Source organism: Nymphaea colorata, chromosome 3 (genome assembly GCF_008831285.2).
Source record: "Nymphaea colorata isolate Beijing-Zhang1983 chromosome 3, ASM883128v2, whole genome shotgun sequence".
Taxonomy (NCBI): Eukaryota; Viridiplantae; Streptophyta; class Magnoliopsida; order Nymphaeales; family Nymphaeaceae; genus Nymphaea; species Nymphaea colorata.
The window spans coordinates 13,242,371-13,268,437 of record NC_045140.1 but is presented as its reverse complement, the minus strand read 5'-3'; the positions used below and the strand labels follow the sequence as shown (position 1 = coordinate 13,268,437).

Sequence of the window (26,067 nt, the reverse complement as noted above, 5' to 3'; positions counted from 1 at the left end):
ACTTTTGAGTCCCTTTATTAAGCCATTTCCCCTAGCTTATTCATTTGCATATCAAAAATTTTAGACACCCGATGTGCCCACCTGTATCTATGTGATATAACTTCAAAGGTCCTAATGAATTCTTTACCGGAAGTAGTAGACCCTCATCATGCATTATTTACTTGGTGATGGAACTTTCTGTTTCCACTGGAACTTGTTTGATTTTGTATCTACAACTTACAAAGGAACAATGGATGGGAGGATGGTGCAAACCTCTGTTCATGTTGTCACCTTTTGATTAAATGATAAGAAATGCTTTGAAAAAATTGACGTTTTCTAAAATTATATCACAGTTTTTAAGCTGCCTTTTTCACACACATGCTGCATACCCTGCAATTAATCAAAACTTTATTAAAAGGGGTGGAGAGAGAGAATCCTGCCTTTTGGGCAGTGACAGAAAAAGGAGAAGCATAAATTGGTTGATTCAGCATATTACTCGGGTAAACTAAAATTCAGTAGAAATAGAAAGTGAAACTTAATTCACCATGAAGATGTCACAAAATTTACAAACTTATTTCGCACATCCGCTTTCAAAAAAACTATGTATATGAGTAAAATTTGTAAATAATTATGCCCACTGTCACTAATCCTCTGATATATTTTTGCTTACAGAAACATATATGTATAATTGCTATATCAATAACTGATAGAACTCAAAAGGTCTTCATGGATGATATGCATATGTACCATTGTCGATGACTTTGAAGCTGATATAGCTCGGGAAGATGGATCACTTGATATAATTCTTGGAATCAGCAAGCCAATAAGTGAACTAGGAATGAACATCAAGAATGCCAACCATGGATGTGCAAACCTATGGCATGATAAATATTCTTGTTAGACAATAAGAAATAACTAATTTTGCATTGTTATGCTTCGATTGATTTTTCTGAAGGGAAGTAAACTAGTATTAGGCTTCAATGCTATAGCATATAGAAGTTGCTTAGCCCATGATATAACCAATACACAGAAAACAACTTCAACGTGAAACCGGCTTTCTACATATTCATAGGCATCAGCCATAACAACCTAGCCACTAAAAAGGAACAAAAGATTTACTTTTATTTTGAGTTTATACTGAGATGACACCAGGCAAAAATACATAAAGCTTATGAGTATCTATCTACACAAGAGCGTGCTAAACAGAATGACTGAAAACAAACCAACTGTTTTAATTCACAAATCACATAAAAAGGCCAATAGACAAGTCAGCTCATGCCAAAACATTAGAGAGACGGAGAGAGAGAGAGAGGTACCAGCTCATTGCATAACCAGAGAAAAGCAGCCTGCAAATGGCAAAGACAACAGGGACAATAACTGCCAGAAGAACCCCAAACACATGAAACAGCATTCCTGCAATCAGGAGAAAAAAAAAATCAAATTTAGCCAAAGAATTGAGTGATAAAGCAAACTGATAGAGTCGTTAAATGATAATAGTCTATATTAGGGTATACGATATAATAAGGGTGTCTTTGGGTCGGGTACATCACTAAGGATCCATTTTTGTCAGCCCATATATAAGGCTGGCTGCAATACACTCGACTTATTATTTTCTGGTTAAGGATTAGGGCAGGGTAACCCTAATTTGTGTGTGTGAAACTGTGAATCTCTCTTAGTGCTTGGTATGAGCTACTTTGGCAGGCAGCACCTACCAAATTGGTACCAGAGCCCCACCGTCTGCATTGGAGGCTTTCAAGAAGCAGACGGAAGAGGCACGGCAAGCAATGGGCGACTGCAGGGAAAGGGAGTCAATTGCAGTTCCTAGGACCAATGGGTATCTCCTAAGCACAAGCCCATGCTGGATCCCAGCCTGCAATCAATTGACCCAATTGTGAAGAAAGACGACGCTCAGAATTCCAGCCTGACGAAAAAGGGAAATTAGCAGCATGTCGACCCTAGAAGTGCTACCAAGATGGCAACATCAGTTAGTGGAAAGGGGCTCAGTAAGGCAGCCTCAGAAGCCCCCCAGCCAGCATCAGTGAGAGAGGGGGGGGGGGAGGAGGAGGTTGGGGCAAGTAGTGCCAACTCGTTCCAGGATGGAGATATTGAAAGGTCCGCCAGTGACTATGAGGAATAGAAGAGATACTCAACTAAGAACAAAATACAGAGGCTGAGCCCTCTCCCTCATCCTCTTGTGGAAGGTAACAACAACTTAGCTTCAGGAAACGATGTACTGGGCACATGTGGAGTTTTGCCACCCACTAAAAATCGAAGTATGGAAGAAGCCTCAAAGGTGCTTGACGATGTCCGTCCTTTCAATGAAAGGAGCAAACAAGGATTCTTGGAATGAAGAACGAGCATAGTCGACCTGGCTTCAGACAGCAGCGTAACTACCGATGATCCAAAAATTAGTGAAAGTAGGAGTCCAGCAGCAGGTGAAAATCGCCATCCGAGGATGAGGGAGAATATCAATGCGAATATTTTTGACATAGGAATTGAGTCTTTATTTCAATAATAAAATGTTCCAAAATACAAGGAACTTCATACCTCTCTTTTATTAGGAAGACCCATGACAATCTAGAAAAAATCATCAATAAGAAGTAAGAACCAAATAATATCTAGATTGCAACCAACCAGGAACATGACTTAGTCCCAAAACATCTAAATGAAGAAGACCAAAGAGATTCTAACATGGCTGTTGTTGACTTGAAGGACACGCTTCCCACTGGAAAGAAGCTGTTGGAGAAATTTGAGGAACGACCTAACAAAGTTTGGAGACGGATGGCCCAACTTTAGATGCCGATGAAAGGAACTTGAACTAGATTCATCACACAAATTTGCAGCTCCAACTGATCGAGAGAGATAGGGGATGGCACATTCCTCATGGCCTCCACCTCTACCTCAACTAGATACACTTTAACCACGACCATGGACTCCAGTCATGGCAGGGCAGAAGTAGCAGAATCACTTTGGGACTGAACACCATGGGACTGAGGAAGAGCCATAGCTCGACAATTTAATCTATTATACACATCCACTAGAGTAGGGATATCACTGCCTGTAAGCACTTGTATATTTTTGTTCTATCAGTAAGTATCATGTAAAACATCCCACATCCTTTTTGCAATGATGAAATACACTAATTGACTTGCAAGCCATCAAGATATTGTTATCCTCAGTCCATGTTGCACACTATCCTGTTTCCTCGTCAGGTTCCTTTTCAACAAGAATATGTTTATTTACGATGCTGTCATGAAACTGACATCATAAAAGTTCTGGACCAAATTTCATAATTGTTATCATCTAGTTTTACATAAGTACTGTAGGAAAAAGGGCTAGTAAATGCCTTGTAATCAGTTGACAAATCAGTTTCCTGTTTTCCTTCACTTGTCTTAATCTCAGCCATGGTTGAATGCAAAAAGGGGTGTGTGTGTGTATAATATATATATATATATATATTGATCAGCTTGTGAGAGAACCAAACATGCAGACTAGGCAAAACCAGCACTATGAATTCAGGCAGCAACACAATCAGATCTCAAACCACTCACCTGTGAATCAGCAATATAAATTCAGCCTGTACTCTAATCAAATCTCAGACTATACAAGAGTAGTAACACACAACTGAGGAGAACAGAAAAAATAGTGAATCAAACAAATGAGGGCACACAAGAATCGGACTTCTGAAGGGAAGTTCCGCCTTATATCAGCCTAGCTTTTCAATCTGTTCTTGAACACCTTCCAGCATAAGTGGAATTACAACAAAAGTCCTCCAAGAAATAGAAAAATAATAAGAACTGCTATACAACTACTAAATATTTCCTAAAATCACCTAACGCCATTTATTTCTTAACAATCACAAAAGTTCCAGCCTGGTTAATTAAAACAATGCATCTGGAAATGAATGATGACCCCACCATACCTTTAAATAATTGGCAGAAAACGGAAAAGAAACCCTCCACCCTCATATCTCCATGACAAAGGAAAAAAGGCATCGAAAGAAACATGATCATTGGAAGACTGTGCAGTACCAGAACGGTCTTTCCTGAATAAAATACCTAACGAAAGGGCAAGCAAGCATGTTACAATAATAATACATAACCAGAGAATTTTACCAGATAAAATCACACTGGTACATCCATCCAGTAACATATACTTTGAAGACAACCTTATTTACAGAATGGACTTAAAAAGGTAATAACAGTAGGACATGATATTAAGAATGAAAGATTGATCAGGGAAAATCAAGTGAACCAGAACAAGAAGTTTAAACACAGTTCAACAAAATGGATCATAAATAATAATATAAATCTTTTAGGCTCAATATGTGATCTTGTTTCCAAAATAACAGGTGATGTTCTCCATGCAGCTCATACGCAATTTGCCCAATTTGTTAGGTGTTGATAGATTGTGTGTTTCGGGTCCGGATCCATACCCGACCCGCCTTGTAGCCCGTTTTGGGCACTACTTAAGTCATGTAACCCTAATCCTTATGAGTTAATGATAATCTTAGGAGAGAGAGAGTCTGGCTGCTAGTGGGCACCAACTCCTCCTCATTCGTGGTTTTTTCTCCCTCGTGTTGAGGGTTTTCCACGTTACATCGTGATCATTGTTTCTCTCCCTCTTCTTCTTGTTCGTATTTCTACATGGTATCAGAGCCGTGAAGTTCCGGCGTTACTGGTTTGTCTTTTGCCCGCGTTGGAGGAGGTCTCGCCCGGCACTGTTCATCGTCTCGCCCAGCACTGTTCATCGCCTGTGACCGACGATCGTGCCCGAGCTTCGTCTGTCGCACCTGCCGCCGCCTCCGCCCAGCGCCGCTCAGGATTCCGCCGTCTCCACCTAGCGACGATCCGCCCAGCGACGCCCTGATCAGCGCCGCTCAGGTTCCAGCCGCTTCCGCCCAGCGACGACCTGCCCAGCAGCGTTCCTCTCTTCCGCTCTCTGTCACCCGACGCATCGCCCAGCGCCGCGTCATTTTCCGGCGGTCTAGCGCCGCTCTGTCTGGTTCCGGCGGTCCGTCTCCGCCCAGCGCCGCGCCGCTCTGCCTGGTTCCGGCGGTCTGTCTCCGCCCAGCGCCGCTCTCTCGTGTTTTTCCGGCGCCGCCCTCTTGCTGTCTCTTCCGCTGGTGAGGTTTCGGCGTTCTCCGTTTTGTCTGTTGCCTGCCCTCTGCCTTCTTTGTGTTGTATTATGCTGTTGCTCCCTGCTGCCTACTGGACTTCGCCCATTGCTAGACTGGTCTGTGATTATGGCAGCTTCTTCCTCGTCAACCATCAACACAAATCCAACTGAAATCGGGGTTTTTAGAACTGAGAATGTTCCCATGCAGGTCATCACTCTTCGCCTCACCAAGGAGAACTATTTCTCGTGGTCGCCTGCTATGACTATGGGGATTGCTGGCTGTGGTCGGATGGCCTATATCCATGGGAGCAACCCCGAACCAGCAAGAACAAGTGATGTGTGGCATACTTGGTTTCTTGAGGATAATCAAGTGAAAACTTGGATTTTCAATTCCGTTTCCGCCGATATTCAGCCCCTTATTCTTCGGAAGAAGACTGCTAGAGACATGTGGATTGTCCTCGAGCAAATGTATGGCCAAAAGAAGACGGCAATTCGTACTTACCAAGTAATGAAGACAGTCTATGGCATTCGACAAGGAAACTCTTCTGTTGCAGAGTACTATGGGGCTTTGAAAGCCAAGTGGAAAGAGCTTGACTATCATTCTGATATTCCTTGGCATTGTCCCCATGATCAGGCACTTTATGTTGCTCATGAATGGGAAAACAGGGTGTTCCTCTTTTTAGCAGGTTTAAATGATGAGTTTGAAGGTGTTAGAAGCCAGATTCTAAATTCAGGGGAGGTGTCCAGTATTGAAGATGTGTACTCCTGTGTTGAAGCGGAAGAACAGAGAAGGCTTGTTACAAAAGAAGGGAAGAGGTAACTTGTGCCCTATCACGAGAGATCCGCTCTCGTGAGTCGTGGTCCTGGCGGCCCGTCTAGATCTATTCGCCGGTGCACTCACTGCAAGAAGACAGGTCACACCGTGGATTATTGCTGGGATCTTCATCCAGAGAAGAAGGGAAACAAGGGGAGATCTTCTATTGGGAGAACGCCTGTGTCTGAGGTGCAAGCATCCAGTGGAGAAAAAGTCTCCATCTCTGCTGACCAGCTTCGTGAACTAAAGGCTTATTTGGGCAGGATCGATGTCAACAAGATTGAGACCTCAGAGGAAACTACAGCTAATCATGCTCTTGCAGTTATTGGCAACCAAGGTAACTCTTCTGTGGGGGAATGGATTGTCGATAGTGGTGCTACTCATCACATGACAGGTAATCCAAAATTGTTTCATGAGTATAAGTTGTCCTCGGGAAGGGAACGTGTTTCTCTTGCAGATGGTTCCTCTACCTGTGTGGCAGGCGAAGGCACGCTGTCCTTGTTGGACAAATTTCATGTGCAGGGCGCTTTACATGTTCCCCAGTTTCCTTTAAATCTCTTGTCAGTCAGTAGACTTACTAAAGAATTGAATTGTGAACTTATATTCTCTGCCGATCGTTGTGTTTTGCAGGACTTGGTGACAGGGAAGAGGATTGGGATTGGTTTAGCTTCTGATGGCTTATATCGTCTTCCCATACGTGTGGCTACTGCTCTGTTGACAGCGATCCGCAAGACAGATAAGAGAAGAGAAGATTGTCTTCAGTCTTTTATGTACTGGCATGAACGTTTTGGGCATTTACCTTTTGGGATTTTGAAACATTTGTTTCCAGACTTGTGTTCCTCCTTTGATTTGTCTTCCATTTCTTGTGATGTTTGTCAGTTTGCCAAACATGTGAGGGCTTCGTACCCTCTTTCTTCTAGTTGTGCTAATGAAGCTTTTTCCCTGATTCACTCTGATGTATGGGGACCTTCGGGCATTTATACCCGTCAAGGTTTCCAGTATTTTATCACTTTCATTGATGATTTCTCTCGTGCTACATTTATATACTTGTTAAAAGACCGCAGTGAGGTTCCTCGTATCATCGAGACATTTATTCTTCTTGTGCATACTCAATACGGTGCGAATGTTAAAACTTTCAGGTCCGATAATGCCCGTGAATACATGTGTCGGCCTGTTGAGGAGTTTGTTAGACAACGGGGGATTGTTCATGAGACCTCTTGTAGTTACACCCCCCCTCAAAATGGGGTAGCTGAAAGGAAAAATCGTCAACTTCTTAATGTCACCAGGGCTCTTTTGTTTCAGAGAAATCTTCCTAAACACTATTGGGGTGATGCAGTTCTTACTAGTGCCTATCTTATTAACCGCATGCCCAGTCGTGTTTTGAATGGTAGGACTCCCCACTCGTTGCTTCCTGGCAGTCGTCCACCATTTCCTCTTCCTCCTCGTGTTTTTGGTTGTGTATGTTTTATCCATAATCACAGTCCAAATGTCAAGAAACTTGATCCTAGGTCTATCAAAGGTGTCTTTGTTGGATACTCCCCTACGCAAAAAGGATACAAATGTATTGATCCTATTACTGGTCGAGTTTATGTTACGAGAGATGTTACCTTCTTGGAACATGCCTCTTACTTTGGTGAGAATCCTCTTCAGGGGGAGCAGTCTGTGGGCAGGGAAGAGTATTCTCAGAGACAGGAACTTCAGTTTATAGATTTTTTGGACTACAAGAAAGCAGAATCACTTACTACTGTTGATGTGTCTGAGAAGGAGGAAAGGTGTGACAATAGCATTGACAAGGAAGGCCCTCAGTTGTTTGGACAGTTCTACTTTAGACGAGGTACTCGGACGGAGATGATGACTTGTGATGCTAGATCTACTTCCAATCCCAATGCCACTCATTCCCTGGATGAACCAAGTGCTACCAAGGAGACTCATGATGAGGTTGAAAAGAAAAATGAAGATCTTCCCATTGCCCTGAGAAAGGGTGTCAGGTCATGTACTCAACACCCTATTGGTAATTTTGTTTCTTATTCCAGACTTGAAAAAGATTACAAGTGTTTTGTTTCTACTCTTTCTTTGGCTGTGATTCCCAAGACTGTTGCTGAAGCTCAAAGTGACTCCAAGTGGGCTGATGCAATGAAAGAAGAAATAGATGCCCTAAGAAGAAACTTGACATGGGAAGTGGTGAAGATTCCTGAAGCCACTCACTTAGTTGGATCCAAATGGGTGTATACCATCAAGTACAAACCAGATGGGAGTGTTGAAAGATATAAAGCTCGACTTGTGGCCAAGGGGTTTAGCCAGAAATATGGAATTGATTACTTGGAAACCTTTGCTCCTGTTGCGAAAATGAAGACTGTGAGGGTGGTTATATCCCTAGCTGTGATGAAGGAGTGGAAGATGTATCAACTGGATGTGAAGAATGCATTCCTTAATGGTGACCTCGAAGAAGAAGTATATATGCATATGCCTCCAGGATACGAAGAACCAGAAAAATGTTGTAAGCTGAAAAAGGCCTTGTATGGCCTTAAGCAATCGCCCAGAGCGTGGTTCGAACGACTGAGAAGAGTGATGATACGTCATGGATACAAACAAGGAAATGGAGATCACACTCTGTTTGTGAAGAAGAAGGAGAGCAGGGTTACTCTCCTGCTCGTCTACGTAGATGACATGATTGTTACTAGAGATGATGAGGAGGAGATTATCAAGCTAAAAGGGTTACTGGCAAAAGAATTCGACCTCAAAGATCTTGGCAAGCTAAGGTATTTTCTTGGTATGGAGGTTGCTAGGTCTAGTACTGGTCTTGTACTAAACCAAAGGAAATACACATTAAATCTGATGGAAGAAACTGGTAAATTGGGATGTAGACCTACTCCTACCCCATTTGACACTGGGCACAAGTTGAGTCTTAGAGATGGAGAGCCTCTCTGTGAAGAAGACAAGGGAAGATATCAACGTCTGGTTGGGAAGTTGATTTATCTTACCCTCACGAGACCTGATATCACCTTTGCGGTGAATGTTTTGATCTAATTCATGCATGCACCAACCGATGCACATCTGAAGGCTGTGGACAGAGTGCTATGCTACCTGAAGAAAAATCCTGGCAAGGGACTACTGTATGTGAAACAAGAGACTGTGGAAATCGAGGGCTATTCTGATGCGGATTGGGCAGGTTGTGGTGATACCAGACGATCTACTACAGGGTACTGTGTCTACTTGGGAGGAAACCTTGTTGTATGGAGGAGCAAGAGACATGATGTTTGCTCTAGATCCAGTGCAGAGGCAGAATATAGGGCAGTTGCTATGGGAGTGTCAGAGTTACTATGGTTGAAGATATTGTTGACTGACATTGGAATAGAGATTGAAGGACCTATGAAGATGTACTGTGATAACAAGTCTGCAATCAACTTAGCCAACAATCATGTTCTTCACGACAGAACAAAACATGTTGAAATTGATCGTCACTTCATTCGGGAAAGAATTGATGCGAAAGAGTTGATCCTACCTTACATGAAGTCTGAAGACCAAACTGCTGATGTTCTGACGAAAGCTCTTCCTTCAGCTTCATTTGAGAGGAATGTATCCAAGTTGGGCATGTTTGATATGTATGCCAACTTGAGGGGGAGTGTTGATAGATTGTGTGTTTTGGGTCCAGATCCATACCCGACCTGCCTTGTAGCCCGTTTTGGGCACTACTTAAGTCATGTAACCCTAATCCTTATGAGTTAATGATAATCTTAGGAGAGAGAGAGTCTGGCTGCTAGTGGGCACCAACTCCTCCTCATTCGTGGTTTTTTCTCCCTCGTGTTGAGGGTTTTCCACGTTACATCGTGATCATTGTTTCTCTCCCTCTTCTTCTTGTTCGTATTTCTACATTAGGCACAACAAAAAAACTCATGCTTTTTACAACAAACAAATGAACAAGTACCATTATCATTAGCAAAACAAAAACCTGAATCCATTGATGAACAATACAAGCCATCTCCCATCGAAGTACGACATGGAAGAATAACAACAAATAGAACAGGAGACGAATCTGAATATTCATCCAATAAACCTAACAAAAAACCAATATTAGAGCCATCAAACTGTTGCATCCCTCACATGCACATTAGCGTGGAAACCAATACAATGACAAGACTAATCAAATCAAACTGTGAGCATTCATCAAAGAAATTAATAAGGCAATGGCATGTGTGGAAACTCTTTGTGGCACTGTCCATCACATCTAACTAAGTCCTCAAAAAATTATTAATTGATTATAAGATCAAGAATATTGCCTCTTACAAGTCTACAGCCAAAGCATTCAGCCAATACCCATTCCACATAGAACACACAAGGCATCTCAAGCAGACTACACATTTCAAGACAAAGACAGCAACATAACACCCCCAAACATTTTGAGACAAATGGCAGTGAGCTACCGATGAGAATACATAACTTGTCCGTGTGAAAGGAACACCAACAGCACATTAGGGAAACTGCAGCAAAAACTTTACACACAAACCCACACACACACACAGAGAGAGAAAAGGGAGAGTACCATAAACAATGACAAGTAGTCAAAAAAAACTGCCTGTTCTTCGATTGTTTCATTTTGGCCAACCCTAAGAAGTTTTCTCTGCATGGCAGTTTGTAGTTTTGAAGAACTTGTGAATGCCTTAACTAAACTAAACAAATTTTCACCACGTGCTTGAATGCTTCCAGGACTGTCAAGATTCAAAGAAATAAAAACACCCTTTAATGTTTCAGAAGACGGAAAAAAACAAGCTTAAATTTTTAGACGAACTTAAATAGATATCTACCAAAACATCACTATGATTCATACAATAGTCTTTCCACTGTGTCATATGAAGTGTGATAGAAATAACCACCAAGGACAAATATGATATCCAGTCCTGGAATGTCTCCATAATCCTCGGCAAATATTCTGTAATCTGTATCACCAGGTATTATAGGGAAGACATCCTGCACAAAAAATTGAATAACCACCTATAACATGTTTGTGTTATAACAACTCATAAATAGATGATCTGAACATGTCTTTGAAGAACTGAGATCAGGTCACCACCTGTGTGCCACCTGGCAAGTTAAATCAATTTGGTTTGCCAGAGGTGTGTGCCACCTAGTTTGCCAGAGATGGCAGTGTACTAGTGAGAGCCACTCCTGATGAAGGGCTCTTGTGCCCAGGTGACACAAGAAGGTGTGAAACGGTGGCAACCTGATCTGCTTTTGTTTTTGAAACAGTGAATTGGTGCACATCAAGGACAGTAGTTCAAAAGGCATGTTTAATGTCATAACCTAGACCATGCCCAAAAAAAAGGTATGCAGAGCAAAACTAAGAGCAAGTAAAAGAGTCGGTGTGTAGGATGTGATACCTGCGCAGCACTATTTGCCATAGGATATACTGCAGACTGAGCATAAATTAAAGATGCCCATGGACCAGGTCCAGATTGACAGACCAAATCTGAGTGCAAAACAACCATGTCAAGGACAATAAATTAGAACAAAATCGATATCTAGCTTAATGTTAATAAAACTTGTATGGCATATCTTCATTACAAAAAGAAAAGCATCCAAAGTTGTCCTTGTTCCATCAAAATAAATTTTCTTCCATAAAAAACCACAGAGGGAAAAATAAGTTCTACATGTACATGCTTACAAAAAGAAATCCTAGCACCTACAAAAGGACAAATGAGCTAAAAAACATTCGCAATGTTTGTTAGGTACCCAACCAATACACTAAACAGCCCCAAGATGATGGTCCATAAAGTAAGTCCTTCAACCATTAGGATCCCAGCATTTCACCTGCTCTAAAGTTGATATTCTCAGAGACCATCACAGGACAGTTCTCACTCTGGCCTTAATTCTAGGCTGTCCACAACTTTGAGTTGGATGTTTTTTTATACAATATTGGTTAATCAATCAAAAATTGAGCTTATTTATCTAGTCATCATCCTTGGAACCAAGACTTGAACAATGTGAACCTAAATATCTATTATTTTCTACCTCCTCTTTTGTAACAAACATTAAGGTGTGATTCCCAGTTTGATCCTATAGTCTTATATAATCTTTAGAGATTGCAACTATGTCACACAGATTTGTCAAAAAGGCTGCCGCACCTGCACCGGTGCAGGTGTGGGTGCGGGGAAGGATGCGGCCCGATATGGGACTGGACACGGCCAATGTGTGTCCAGTGCAGTATGCCGCACCCGTTGAAGTGGACGACGCATCTCGCACCCGACTCGGGTCAATGACGAGTCGGGTGTGGTCAGGACAGGCAGAGGACAAAGATGTCATTTTTTTACTTTTTTTTTTAAACTTGAAAATCATAAACCCTTGTTGAACAAGGGTTTTATTTTCGTTGAAGCCCTTCAACTCCCGACAGCCGACTGCCCCTCTACTTCGTGAGAAGCTCCTTTCAAACGGTCGACGAAGATTTCTAACTGTTGAATATTGGAGGAAGAAGGGGACGAGAGAGAGAGAGGGGGAGAGAGAGAGAGAGAGAGAGAGAGAGAGAGAGAGGAAAACACTTTCTTGCTTATTCACATGACCCTAATCTCATATTAAAAGAGATTAGGGTTGGTAACATAACAATTACAAAATCAGTCCACTAAATATAAGAAAATATTTAAAGAACTACTATTCAACTTTCTAATATTGTAGAAACACTCTTTAACACTCCCCCTCAAGCTGGAGCATAGATATCAATCATGCTCAACTTGTTACAACCTCTCAGGAAATCGCCTATGGGAAGAGCCTTGGTGAACATATCAGCTGCCTGATCTTCAGAGGAAACATGAATAGTGCTCATAATTCCTTCTTGAACTAAATCCCGAACATAGTGGCAATCCACTTCAATATGTTTTGTGCTTTCATGAAAAACAGGATTGTTAGCAATATAGGTAGCCGCCTTGTTGTCACAATACATCTTCATTGGGAGATTCACTGAAACACCCAACTCTAAAAGTAATGATCTGACCCATGACATTTCAGCCGCAGTTTGAGCCATAGCCCTATATTCCGACTCAACACTAGATCGAGCCACTACATTCTGCTTCTTGCTCTTTCAAGAAATAAGATTACCTCCCACAAAGACACAAAAACCTGTAGTAGACTTTCTGTCATCTACAGATCCTGCATAATCAGCATCACTATATGCTTCAATGTCAACACCTTCTCCCTTTTTGAACCATAAGCCCTTTCCTGGGGCAGATTTCAGGTATCTGACAACCATAAAAGCAGCGTCCCAATGAACTTTCCTAGGTTTCTCCATGAATTGACTTAGTTTATTCACAGCGAAGCTAATGTCAGGGCGAGTGACAGTCAAATATAGCAGTTTTCCTATTAGAGATCTATAAGATTTAGAGTCAAAAAGCTTTGGTTCATCATCATGTATATGAATGTGAGAGTTCATGGGGAGAGTTGCAGGTTTAGCCCCCAATAAACCTGTTTCTTGCAGAAGATCCAAAGCATATTTTCTCAGAGATACCACAACTCCTTTACTACTACGGGCCACCTCAATACCAAGAAAATAACGGAGTTGTCCAAGGTCTTCTGTGACAAAGTGTTTCTGAAGAAACTCCTTTGTCTGAGCTATCTCTTGATCACTTTCCCCAGTGAGAACCATATCATCAACGTAAACAATTAATATCACTATACCAAATGTACCTTGCTTGATAAACAATGAGTGATCAAGTTGAGACCGACGAAAGCCACATTTAGATAAGACCTCAGATAGCTTATGAAACCATGCACGAGGACTCTGTTTAAGCCCATAAATAGCCTTCTTTAATTTGCATACCTTGGAACACTCCCCCTGTCTCTCAAAACCAGGTGGTTGCTGCATATAGACAGTTTTAGAAAGATCTCCATATAGAAAAGCATTTTTCACGTCCAGCTGAAATAAAGGCCATTGTCGTTGGACAGCAAGAGATATAATAAGTCGAATAGAGCCCAATCGAGCCACGGGTGAAAGGGTCTCAAAGAAGTCGACACCATAAGTCTGTGTATATCCTTTAGCGACAAGACGTGCCTTGAACCGTTCAACTGAACCATCAGAATAATACTTGATGGTGAACACCCACTTGGAGCCAACCACATCACAGTGCCTCGGTGGATCTACCAATTCCCAAGTCTCTCAAGAGATAAGAGCATCCATTTCCTCCTACATGGCATGTCGCACCGTGAATCTAATAGGGCTTGATGGTGAGAAGAAGTGATCATGTGACTAGAAAGAGCTCGATCAAACTGCACAAAACTTGTACTCAAATGGTCAGTAGAGACAAAATTAGAAATCGGGTGTAGTGTGCATTGTGCTTTCCCTTACGAATAGCAATAGGGAGATCATCTGCATAGTGTTTGTTGACGGATCTTGATGTATGGGTCCGAGTCTGGACCCGATCCATTGGGTCCTAGTTTGGGCATACTTATACCATTGTAAACCCTAATCTTGTGTGTTAATGAAGTTTCTAAGAGAGAGAGAGTCTGGCGGCTAGTGGGCACCAGACCTCCTTACCCGTGGTTTTTTTCCCTCTAGTTGAGGGTTTTCCCACGTTACATCTGTGTTGGATCTTTGGTTCTTGTGCGTCTATTATTTCTACATGGTATAAAGCCAGGTTGTTTGGAAAAATTTTTTTTTTAGGGTTGTGAAGTTCCAACCCTGAACCACCTGCTGTTGTCGCCACTGCTCCTGCCGCCGCTGCATCACCTGAGACCCTCTGCGTCACCCGTATCTGCCGCTGCCCTTTGCTGCCTGTGCCCTAGTTGTGCAGTCGTTCTGCTCCAGCACCATCGTTTTTTTCCCAGCGCCGCCCGACCAGGCTCCAGCGCCGTCCGACCAGATCCCAGCGTCTCTGCATCATCTACTGGTGCCCTCTGAGCCGCCTGACTTGATCCTTGCTATCGGTGACTCTAAGGTGTGTTGTTCTTAGGGGTTGCCGCTGCTGTGTATCTCTGATAGTCAGCAGTTTGTAGTTGGTGATCATGGCCGACTCGTCTTCCTCCTCCACAGTCCATACCGATCAGCCTGCTGTTGGGACCGTGAGAACTAATAATGTACCGGTTCAAGTTACCATCATTCAGCTTACCAAGGAGAATTATCTACGATGGTCCGCTACAATTACTATGGGGATCGCTGGTCGAGGACGAATTGCCTATGTGAATGGGAGAAAGGTCGAACCTGCTGTGGATAGTATGGATTGGGATACATGGTTTCTTGAGGACAACCAGGTAAAAACTTGGATTGTTATTTCAGTGTCTTCAGATATTCAACCCCTCATTCTTCGTCAGAAGACTGCGAGGGATATGTGGATTATTTTGGAGCAGATGTATGGTCAAAAGAAAAGAAAAGTTTGTGTATATCAACTAATGAAGAACGTGTATGCTCCGCGACAAGGGGATCTCTCGGTCGCAGATTTCTACGCAGCATTAAAATCTAAGTGGGAGGATCTTGACTACCATTCTGATCTTACATGGAGTTCTCCTCAAGACCAGATGCAGTATATGGCCAAGGAGTGGGAGAATAGGGTATTCCTTTTCTTAGCTGGACTCAACGATGAATTTGAAAATATAAGGAGTCAGATTCTTAACTCTGAGGAATCATTCAGTATTGAAGATGTTTATTCTCATGTTGAAGCTAAAGAGCAGAGGAGTCTGATCACAAGTGGGAGAAAGGAGGATCCCATGTCTCACAATGAACGGTCTGCCTTCGTTAGCCGTGTCTCTGTGGGAACTACCTGTTCTTCCCGTAAATGTACTCACTGCAAGAAACTTGGTCATATTGTGGACTTTTGTTGGGACCTGCATCCAGAGAAGAAGAATAGTAGGGGTGGTCTTCTAGTGGGAAGAAGTCTATTTCGAATGCAACGAATCCTAGTGATGGTAAAGTTTCTATTTCTGCAGAACAGATTCGTGAGTTGCGCGCTTATTTGAGCTAGATTGATGCTGGTCAGGCAGACACGTCAGATGAGGTGAAGGTCAATCAGGCACTGGCTGTTTCAGGAGAACAAGGTACTTCTTGCATGGGAGAGTGGATTGTTGATAGCGGTGCCACTCATCACATGACTGGCAACCCCAAACTCTTTCATGACTACAAGCGATCATCGGGGAAGGAACGTGTGTCCCTTGCCGATGGCTCCTTTACCTCTGTGGCAGGGAAAGGGAGTCTTTCTTTGTTGAACAATTTTTTAGTGAATGGTGCATTGCATGTTCCCCATCTTCCCTTAAATCTTTTATCTGTTAGCAAGATTACGAAGGAACTCAACTGTGAACTTATATTTTTTGAAAAACGTTGTGTTTTGCAAGACTTGGTGACAGGGAAGAAGGTTGGGATTGGTTTGGTGTCTGATGGGTTATATTCGCTTCCTATATGCGTTGCCACAGCCCTTATGTCAGCAGTCAGCAGGACAGAGAAGAAGAAGGAAGAGTGTCGTCAGTTATTTTTATATTGGCATGAACGCCTTGGTCATCTCCCTTTTGGGATTTTGAAACAATTGTTCCATGAATTATGTTCCAGTTTAAACATTTCCATGTTATCTTGTGATGTGCGTCAGTTTGCGAAGCATGTTAGAGCTTCGTATCCAATTTCAAATAGTCGTGCTAATAAAGCTTTCTCCTTGATTCATTCTGATGTGTGGGGGCCTTCAGGCATTCATTCTCATGGTGGTTTTCAGTACTTTATGACTTTCATAGATGACTATTCCAGATGTACTTTTGTTTATCTGTTGAAAGACCGTAGCAAAGTGCCTCATATTATAGAAACCTTCATCCTCCTAGTGGAAAACCAGTATGGTGAGTCTGTCAAGACATTCCGGTCTGATAATGCTCCTGAGTATATGTGTCTCACTGTCGAGGAATTCCTTCGAAAGAGGGGGATTGTTCATGAAACATCATGTAGTTATACTCCTCAAAATGGAGTTGCTGAGAGAAAAAACCGTCAGTTACTAAATGTCACCAGAGCTTTACTGTTCCAAAGGAACCTTCCAAAATATTATTGGAGAGATGCAGTCATTACTAGTGCCTATTTGATTAATCGCATGCCTAGTCGAGTTCTAAATGGTCGTACACCCTACTCCATGCTTCCAGGGAGTAGCCAACCTTTTCACCTCCCTCCTCGGGTCTTTGGATCTGTGTGTTTCATTCATAATCACAGCCCGAATGTAAAAAAACTTGACCCCAAATCAATTAAGGGAATATTTCTTGGGTATTCTCCTACTCAAAAGGGGTATAAATGTCTAGATCCCACCACTGGTTGTGTTCACATTACCAAGGATGTCACATTATTGGAACGTCTCTTATTTTGGTGAGAATTCTCTTCAGGGGAAGAAGTCAATGTCTAAGGAAGAGTATTCTCCAAGTCAGGACATTCAGTTTACAGATTTTCTGGATTACAGGCGTGAAAAGAATCCATCTGTCGATGTGCTTGGAAAAGAAGAAGATGGAACGTCTATTGAGGTACAGGAATAGGGAAAGGAGAGAGAGTGTCCTATGGAGACAAAGAAAGAATGCAATCGTCTGTTTGGGCAGGTGTATTCTAGGAGGAGAGTTTGTACTGACAAGGTGATTGATAGTGAGAAGCTCACTCCAAATCTCAATCCTACTTCTTCCTTGGATAACCCAAGTCATGCTCAGAAGCAACCTGTTGAGAGAGAAAGTCAGACAGGAAATGAAAAGGAGGATCTTCCCATTGCCCTGAGAAAGGGTGTCAGGTCATGTACCCAACACCCTATTGGTAACTTTGTATCTTATTCTAGATTGAACACTGACTACAAATGTTTTGTATCCTCCTTGTCTGTGGCTGTTATTCCCAGGAGTGTTACAGAGGCTCAGAGTGACCCCAAGTGGACTCATGCTATGCAAGAAGAGATAGAGGCCTTAGACAGAAATCAGACATGGGAGATGGTAAAGATTCCTGAAGCAGCTCATTTGGTGGGGTCAAAGTGGGTCTACACCGTTAAGTACAAACCAGATGGGAACATTGAGAGGTACAAAGCATGTCTGGTGGCCAAGGGGTTCAGTCAGAAATATGAGATCGACTACTTAGAGACGTTTGCCCCAGTTGCGAAGATGAAGACTATTAGAGTTATTATTTCTTTGGCGGTACTGAAGGGTTGGGAGATGTGCCAACTCGATGTTAAAAATGTCTTTCTCAACGGAGATCGCGAAGAGGAAGTACATATGAGTATGCCCCCGAGTTTTGAGAAACCTAGAAAATGTTGTAAACTGAAGAAGGCTTTGTATGGGCTCAAACAGTCTCCCCGAGCATGGTTTGAACGTCTCAGACTTGTTATGAAGAAGCATGGTTACAAACAAGGAAATGGAGATCATACTCTCTTTGTAAAGAGAATAGAGGGTAAAGTTACTCTACTACCGGTTTATGCTGATGACATGATTGTTACAGGTGATGATGAAAAAGAGATAGCAAGATTAAAGGGTTTACTATCGGCTGAATTTGATCTCAAGGATCTTGGCAAGCTGAAGTATTTCCTTGGTATTGAAATTGCCAGATCAAGTACAACTCTTGTGCTTAATCAAAGGAAGTATACCTTGGATTTACTGAAGGAGACAGAAAACTGGGATGCAAATCAGCTTCTACTCCTCTGGATGCTGAGCACAAACTCGGTAGCAAGGATGGAGAACTTTTGTGTGAAGAAGCTAAAGGGAGATATCAACGGCTAGTTGGTAAATTGATATACCTCACTCTGACTAGACCAGATATCACCTTTGTTGTACATGTGATGAGCCAGTTTATGAATGCACCTACGGATGCGCACTTGAAGGCTGTAGATAGAATCCTGTGTTACTTGAAGAAGAATCCTAGCAAGGGACTTCTATATGTGAAACAAAGGTCTATAGAAATTGAAGGGTATTCTGATGTAGACTGGGCGGGCTGTGTTGACACCAGAAGATCTACTTCAGGGTATTGCGTATACTTGGGGGGAAATCTAGTTGCTTGGAGAAGCAAGAGACAAGATGTCTGCTCTCACTCAAGTGCAGAGGCTGAATATAGGGCAGTTGCTACTGGAGTATCAGAGTTGTTGTGGCTAAAGATCTTGCTGACTGATATTGGGATAGAGATTGAAGGGCCTATGAAGATGTATTGTGACAACAAGTCTGCAATTCACTTGCTTAACAATTCAGTGCTTCATGATCGAACAAAGCATGTTGAGATTGACCGTCACTTCATCAAAGAAAGAATTGATGCTAAGGAGTTAACATTACTATACATGAAGTCTGAAGACCAAACTGTTGATATTCTAGCTAAAGCTTTACATGTAACTCCATTTGAGAGAAATGTATCCAAGTTGGGCATGTTTGATATGTATATCCAACTTGAGGGGGAGTGTTAACGGATCTTGATGTATGGGTCCGGGTCTGGACCCGATCCATTGGGTCTTAGTTTGGGCATACTTATACCATTGTAAACCCTAATCTTGTGCGTTAATGAAGTTTCTAAGAGAGAGAGAGTCTGGCGGCTAGTGGGCACCAGACCTCCTTACCCGTGGTTTTTTTCCCTCTAGTTGAGGGTTTTTCCACGTTACATCTGTGTTTGATCTTTGGTTCTTGTGCGTCTATTATTTCTACAGTGTTCATCATTTAAACATGAATCAGTCTGATCAGTGGAGTTTACCTGTTGAGAAGACGCTGGTAGGCGGTTGGAAGAGGGACCAAGACTACGAGTGTAAACCAATGGAGGATCAAAGAAACGTTCATGTGACATAGGTTGAGATGGCGGTAAGGACTCAAGGGACATGGTGGAATGGGAAGAGGAACAGGTATAGGCATCTCAGACAGAGGAGGACTCGAAGGAGAAAAATAAGGACGATACTCAAGAATGTAACATCCGCACTGATAATCTCTTTCTTGGTCTGGGGATCAAAGCACTTATATCATTTTTTATTGGCAGAGTATCCAATAAATACACATTTGATGGCTTGGGCAGCAAGTTTGTTTTTGTCTGGGCCTAGGATGTGTGCAAAGCAAGTGCATCCAAATACTTTGGGAGGTATATTAAATAGTGGTTGATTTGGATATAAAAGTTGAATGGGAATACGTTCTTGGATGGCTGACGAGGGTAATCTGTTAATGAGATAGCATGCGATAAGAATCGCATCACCCCAAAAATAAGCAGGCATGTGTGAATGCAACATGAGGGTACGGGCCACATTTAGGAGTTGTCGATGTTTACGTTCGACAACACCATTTTGTTGGGACGTGTGAGGACAAGTATATTGAGGTTGAATTTCATTATTGGCATAAAATTGAAGCAGAACGAAGGATTTGAATTCAAGAGCATTATCAGTGTGAATATTTTTGACAATGAAACCAAACTGAGTTTTTAATTTTTTGACAAATTTCGGAAGAATACATATGACTTCCGATCATTCCCGTAACAAGAATACCCAACTGACTCTAGTAAAATCATCAACCAAAACAAGATAATACCAAAAATGTGAGTGAAAAGAAACCCGACTAGGACCCACACGTCCACATGAAGGAGATCAAATGGACTTTGACTAGATGGTTCTTGACTCAAAGGAAAGCTACTCCGTGTATGTTTGCCTAATTGGCAAGCATCACATAAGAAGGACTCTGATATAGTAATACCTGGAAGCATGCGACGAAGTTTTGACACTGAAGGATGACCCAGTCTGAGATGCCACTAAAAAGGAGAAGGCTTTGAGGAGAATGAAGATGCAGCAACATTTACTGGAACAGACAAGAAATAGAGACCCTCATGTTCATGGACGCCACCAATCATCTTCCCTTAGTAAATCCTGAAAAGAACATGTACCAGGGTCAAAATGACTCTACACTTTAAATCAATAGTCAGCTGCTTAACAGATAACAAATTAACAGGAAACTGTGGAGCATAGAGCACGTGGGTAATAGTGTCTAAATGTGGGAGATAAATATCACCGCTACCCAATACAGGAGATAGCTTGCCATCAGCCAGTTTGACATGCTGTGGTGTAGAGAATCTGACTAAAGATGAAAAAATGTGTGATTGATTACAACAATGCCTGGAGGCGCTAGAATCTATCATCCACATCATATCTGGGCCATCGGTAGGAGCACCAACAAAGAAGGCTGAGTCTATTCCAGTAGTATTGGCATATGAGAAGGAATTTTCAGTCATCTTGTAGTCATTGGAACCCTCGAACACATTACCATCAGCCATAGTAAAATTCCAATCAAAATTTTGGGCACAATATGTATGTATCAGATGCAGCAGTCAACTTCAATCAAGAAATGTATCTTTATGGATCACAGAACTATGTGATAATCAGATCATGTCTTAATGTCACCCACGTATGGCACACACTATATAGAAAGCAGCAGTCAAACACCACAGAAAAAAAAAAAATCTCTACTATCCTCAAAGATTATACGAATATCACACGCTATGCAATAAGGAAGAATCTGTAATCACAGAAACTAACCAAATCTGAACCGTATAAAAGGGAGTAGATAACAAATTACAGAGATTTGAATCAATTGTTGCGGATGATAGCAGGCCCACGAACAAAACTCCAAAAGACAGCTGCTGATCTCTGCTACTTACGGCTGACTGTTGTTGTTGCCCCCCACATATGATCAGCGTAACACCATCCACGTCAAGTTGTTGCTAAAATAGCCTCCACGATCAGCAGATCATTTCTGCTCCACATGCCAAACTACACCCACAAACAGCAGCTAAAGCCTCCACGATCAGCAGGTCATTTCTGCTCTATACGCCAATCAGCAGCCTTCAAACAGCATGACTCCGCACACAACAGCAAAAGGGCAGATCTGATATATAACTTCAAAGGGCAGATCTGATACAAGATTTCATAGATTTGCTTCCAACCAATCAGCAGAAAATCAGATCTGATCTTCCACGGCAGCAACGTCATCAAGGTTTCTCCATGTCTTCCACGGCAGCAGCAACGCAAGGGTGCTAATCACGTTTAGGTCTGTTTCAGCCGATGACTGAAAAATTGAATCCCCAATCTACTGAAGACGGTTGCGACTTATAACAGCAGCTGGTTCTCATAAAACTAGCTGTCCATGTGTCAAAGGAATCCACGATATCAATAAATCTTGTACTAAGAATCAGCAACAGTCCTCACGCAGCCTTACTTTACTGATTTTGTATCCACGATCTATAGAAAAATTCTACTCATATCAAAACTGAGTTCATAAACAACATATAGACTCCACAAACCACAGCATCAAGTCACGCTGCACCCACAACACTTTGCTTCACACGATCAACATGAAGTTCCAATCACCGTTGAAGTAGCATCCACGAACAACACAAACCACAACATCACAAGTCACGCTGCACCCACAACACTCTGCTTCACACGATCAACATGAGGATCTGATCTGATCACGCCTTCCACATAGACGTGATCAGGTCCTTCTCCACACAGCATGCCCAACCCCTATTCCCTCACCGTCTCTTTATTGGGTGATAAGAGGGAATAAAGAATGGGGATGACAAGAGAGAGGACCATAAAACAATAAGGAACTCACTTGGCTGTTCGCCAGAAAGATTGTCGTCGAAGAAGGTGGTCGCCGGAGAAGGTCACCGGAAAACTCACCCTGCAGTCGATGCCAACCCCTGCTCTGATACCATGTTACAAGAGAGAGAGAGAGAACCGAAAAAGAATACTTCATTACGTGACCCTAATCTCTATTAAAAGAGATTAGGGTTAGAGAATTTACAAAAGTAGTCCAATAAAAATAAGAAAGCATTTAAAGAACTCCTCCCTAACTTCCTAATATTTCAGAAAAACTCTTTTGCATCTTTAACAATAAGCATATCATTTCATGTAAGACTAGACTTAAATGTATTACATCATCCCCATGCAAAGAGTAGGTGACATCATCTCACATCCACATGCATGTCTCATATCATAATACCATTATTAGCTAGGCATTCATGCATGTCATTTCACATCTTTTATGCATAGAAACAAGTACCACATGCATATATATACATACCATGCTAAAGTCATTTGCTATGCATGCTGATATGTAGAGTTTATGTATGAATCATGTATCGTACCATATAGATCATGCCTTCATGTTCTTTTTATGGCATTTTCCATGCATTTTCTGCTGATCATGCATGTGTAACTTAATTAGAGCATACATACATGTGAGTTAGGGTAGGTTCATATGATTTTTTACAAAGCACACATGCTGATTGTGCACAGTAGTTGGTCATATGAAAGATTTAATCCTCTATTAAGCAATCTTCATTTAAATTATCATTTGCTTATTTTCGGTATAACCAAAATTCTGCACCATGTTACAAATCGAATTTTGTAGGGAAAATCATGGAATTTCAATGTGAAATTTTACTGTCATTATAGGAAGAGGTCTGTCATCTACAGACCAATGTTTGGGAAGATTAAATTTCACTCAATATGGTGTTTATGACAATTTTGCCCTCTGATTTTCAAAAAATTACAAAACTGCAACTTCTATGTCTTCTATAGTAAAATAGATATCTCTTTAAAAATAGAGGTATTTTCCACGTTCTATAAAGTGGGGTTGGTTCCTCAGAGTGTAAGCTTTCAGATAACATCTTTTTCATTCAATTTTGACACTTCTACCCCTCTAATTTGAGTAAATTACAGAAATCTGCCCTGAAATTTTCAGATTGCATAATAAGAGGAGTTCTATAATTTCTTCTTCCTTTGATGGTGCGTTTTAGGCTTTTGGCATCATTCATTTCTTTATACTTATGATTAAGAAGATTAAGCGATGATTTAAAAAGAAATTTGAGGTGTTTTTATTATTTTATTTGTTTGTTGACCTAATTCGTAGTCCTAACTAACATTAGTTTATTTATTCTTCAAGCTCGCAGTTGTCTGTTGATGCTCCGGTACTCATAGTGTACAACAAGTGCATAAAACATTTGTATGACGTCATGGAGTCCTCAAGAAGAAGCAGCTTAGGATTCTTTGATGTGCTAGTAAATCTATGTTTGATGCTTTGACTTGTAAGAATGACTTTTATTTATTCTATTGTTGATACAGGTTAGGTGATTAATAAAGTTAAGATTTATCTAAAGTGTGGAGTTCTCCGTATCTTTAGTCTCATTCCCTCTGGATCGACTTGTATTCACTACTTTGGCGTATATCTCCACTTGATTTCAACGATCTATCATCTTCAACAAGGTGTTCAAGACAAAAAATTGCATCAATGGGGAAAAAGAGAAGAGGAATATCATAACAATGGAAAGGCAAAGATATAGAAGGTAAAAAAAAGAAAAGGGAGTCGAAGAGAAATCATAAAAATGAATATATTACCACTATCCCATAAAAGATTGTTAAAAATTTTAACATATTTCTAGTACTAGAAATCAACAAGGTAAATACAAAGTACAAACATTATGGAACAGGGAAAAAGGAATGGAAAAAAGACTAGGAACATAACAAACACGAGAATTAACCAATATCGTTAAAATAGATGTTTGAGTCAAATTGGTTTTCAAACGATTCAAAGAATCAGTCAAACTGAGTTGAACTCATTTTAATTAGATCAAATGAACTGAGTTGAAACCATTTTAATTAGATCAACTCAAAATTATATTTAAAGAAAAACAAAAATGCATTAAACCAAGAAAAATATTAAAAATATAAACAGTAATAGTAATAAAATCAACAAAGTTGCCATGAGTTACCGTTTAATGGAATGGTTTGGCGAGTCAAAATAATCCTGATTCCATCCAAAGAGGCTGACTCAAGCTGATTCACAATGATTTCAATAACTTTGATGGAAGAACAAGATGAATAGTAATAACAAACTGGCCCAAAATTGCTCAAGTACTCTACAGAGTAGGTCCTAACCTGCCCGTGGCTGACCTCAGTCACAAGGCGATAAGGATATGACTATATAAATCATAAACCCCTCGAAATTTTTCAAAACTTTCAATTTGGGACTATTTTCAGCTCCTACTCCATCCATTTAGGGTATTACAGTCTACACCCTTCTAAGTACACACGTCCTCATACAAACTTGGTTATGATACCAACAGTAACAACCCATTAAAAATAACCAAAGTGCCCACTATAGTTAACCCCAACCCACCTAATATTCAGCTTTGATTTCCACATTTAAAGGCTGTGAACTAAGCATAGGATAGTGCAAGATTTTGATTATATACAGACTCACAAGTTTTCTCAATACGTCCAACCCAAGAATACTTTTATGTCCACACACGAGGTCACATAGTAGAAAAGAAAGGATTAAGGAAAAAAATGCAAGAGAAATTTCCAATATATGAAATCTGGTCATGATTTGTATCATAATAATATAATAGTTGGGCAAGCAACTACTAATTGGAAGTTTTCAAGAAAAGAGCTGCCACCATCTTTACACTATTTGTCCTGTGTGGCCGCTAGAAGCAGCATTATTAGCTAACGGAGTCCTTGCTAGAGTTGACAGTGAAAGGCAACATAACTACAGTAATTTCCTTAATGGGGAAATATAACACAAAAGGCTAAATAGATTTTGTACTAGAACAGCCATAAACAGTTACACCTATTCTCGCATGGCAAAGCTCCAATGTAGCATTAAACGGTGAAATAAAATGATGGTTCTGCATTATTGGCTCAAGGCAAATAACCTGTTCGTGTAGTACATTAATCAATGGCTGTCATCTGTATTTATAAATTTATAGAAATGTTTGCTTAGCAAACCCTACTCATGGACCTATATGCAAATATCTAGGTAGGGCTCAGTTCAAATTCAGGTGTTCTCTTCACAATACAGCTGAATGACAGTTAAAGTACCTACAATTGACAATTTGGCATGCAGTTGGATCCAAATGGTTTACATATGTATGGGCCAAAACCAACTCATATTCATTGCTTTCAACTGTAGGCATGTATTGCACGTCATTTTAGTATGCCATTGTCGGTGAAAGGAAAATCCCTGATATTTAATATTATCAAAGGGAGAAGGAGAAGAGGATGTAGCAATGCCCTAAAACAAGGTTCCAAGCCACCATAACTTTCTAGCTAGAGAGAGTTCCCTTTTTGTTGAGTTATTTAACTTCAATACTAAACAAGAAACTGATATGACAACAAACATTATTTGGAGAGGTTGACGTAAATCATGAACTAATTTAGATTTGGTCAGACTACTAAACAACTTGT

At 41.1% G+C, this 26,067-nt stretch overlaps 1 protein-coding gene across 1 annotated transcript in view; it reads right to left on the bottom strand.

The window, feature by feature from the left end:
• The window catches only part of LOC116251263 (uncharacterized), a 45,693-nt gene that overhangs the window by 15,863 nt on the left and 3,763 nt on the right, over positions 1-26,067 (bottom strand). The window contains exons 7-12 of the mRNA XM_031625428.2: positions 11,287-11,375; positions 10,737-10,876; positions 10,452-10,617; positions 3,902-4,037; positions 1,296-1,392; positions 727-853 (exon numbers count right to left, since the gene is read on the bottom strand). Coding sequence (XP_031481288.1) covers positions 727-853; positions 1,296-1,392; positions 3,902-4,037; positions 10,452-10,617; positions 10,737-10,876; positions 11,287-11,375 — 755 coding nt within the window. The remainder of the gene's footprint in view (positions 1-726; positions 854-1,295; positions 1,393-3,901; positions 4,038-10,451; positions 10,618-10,736; positions 10,877-11,286; positions 11,376-26,067) is intronic.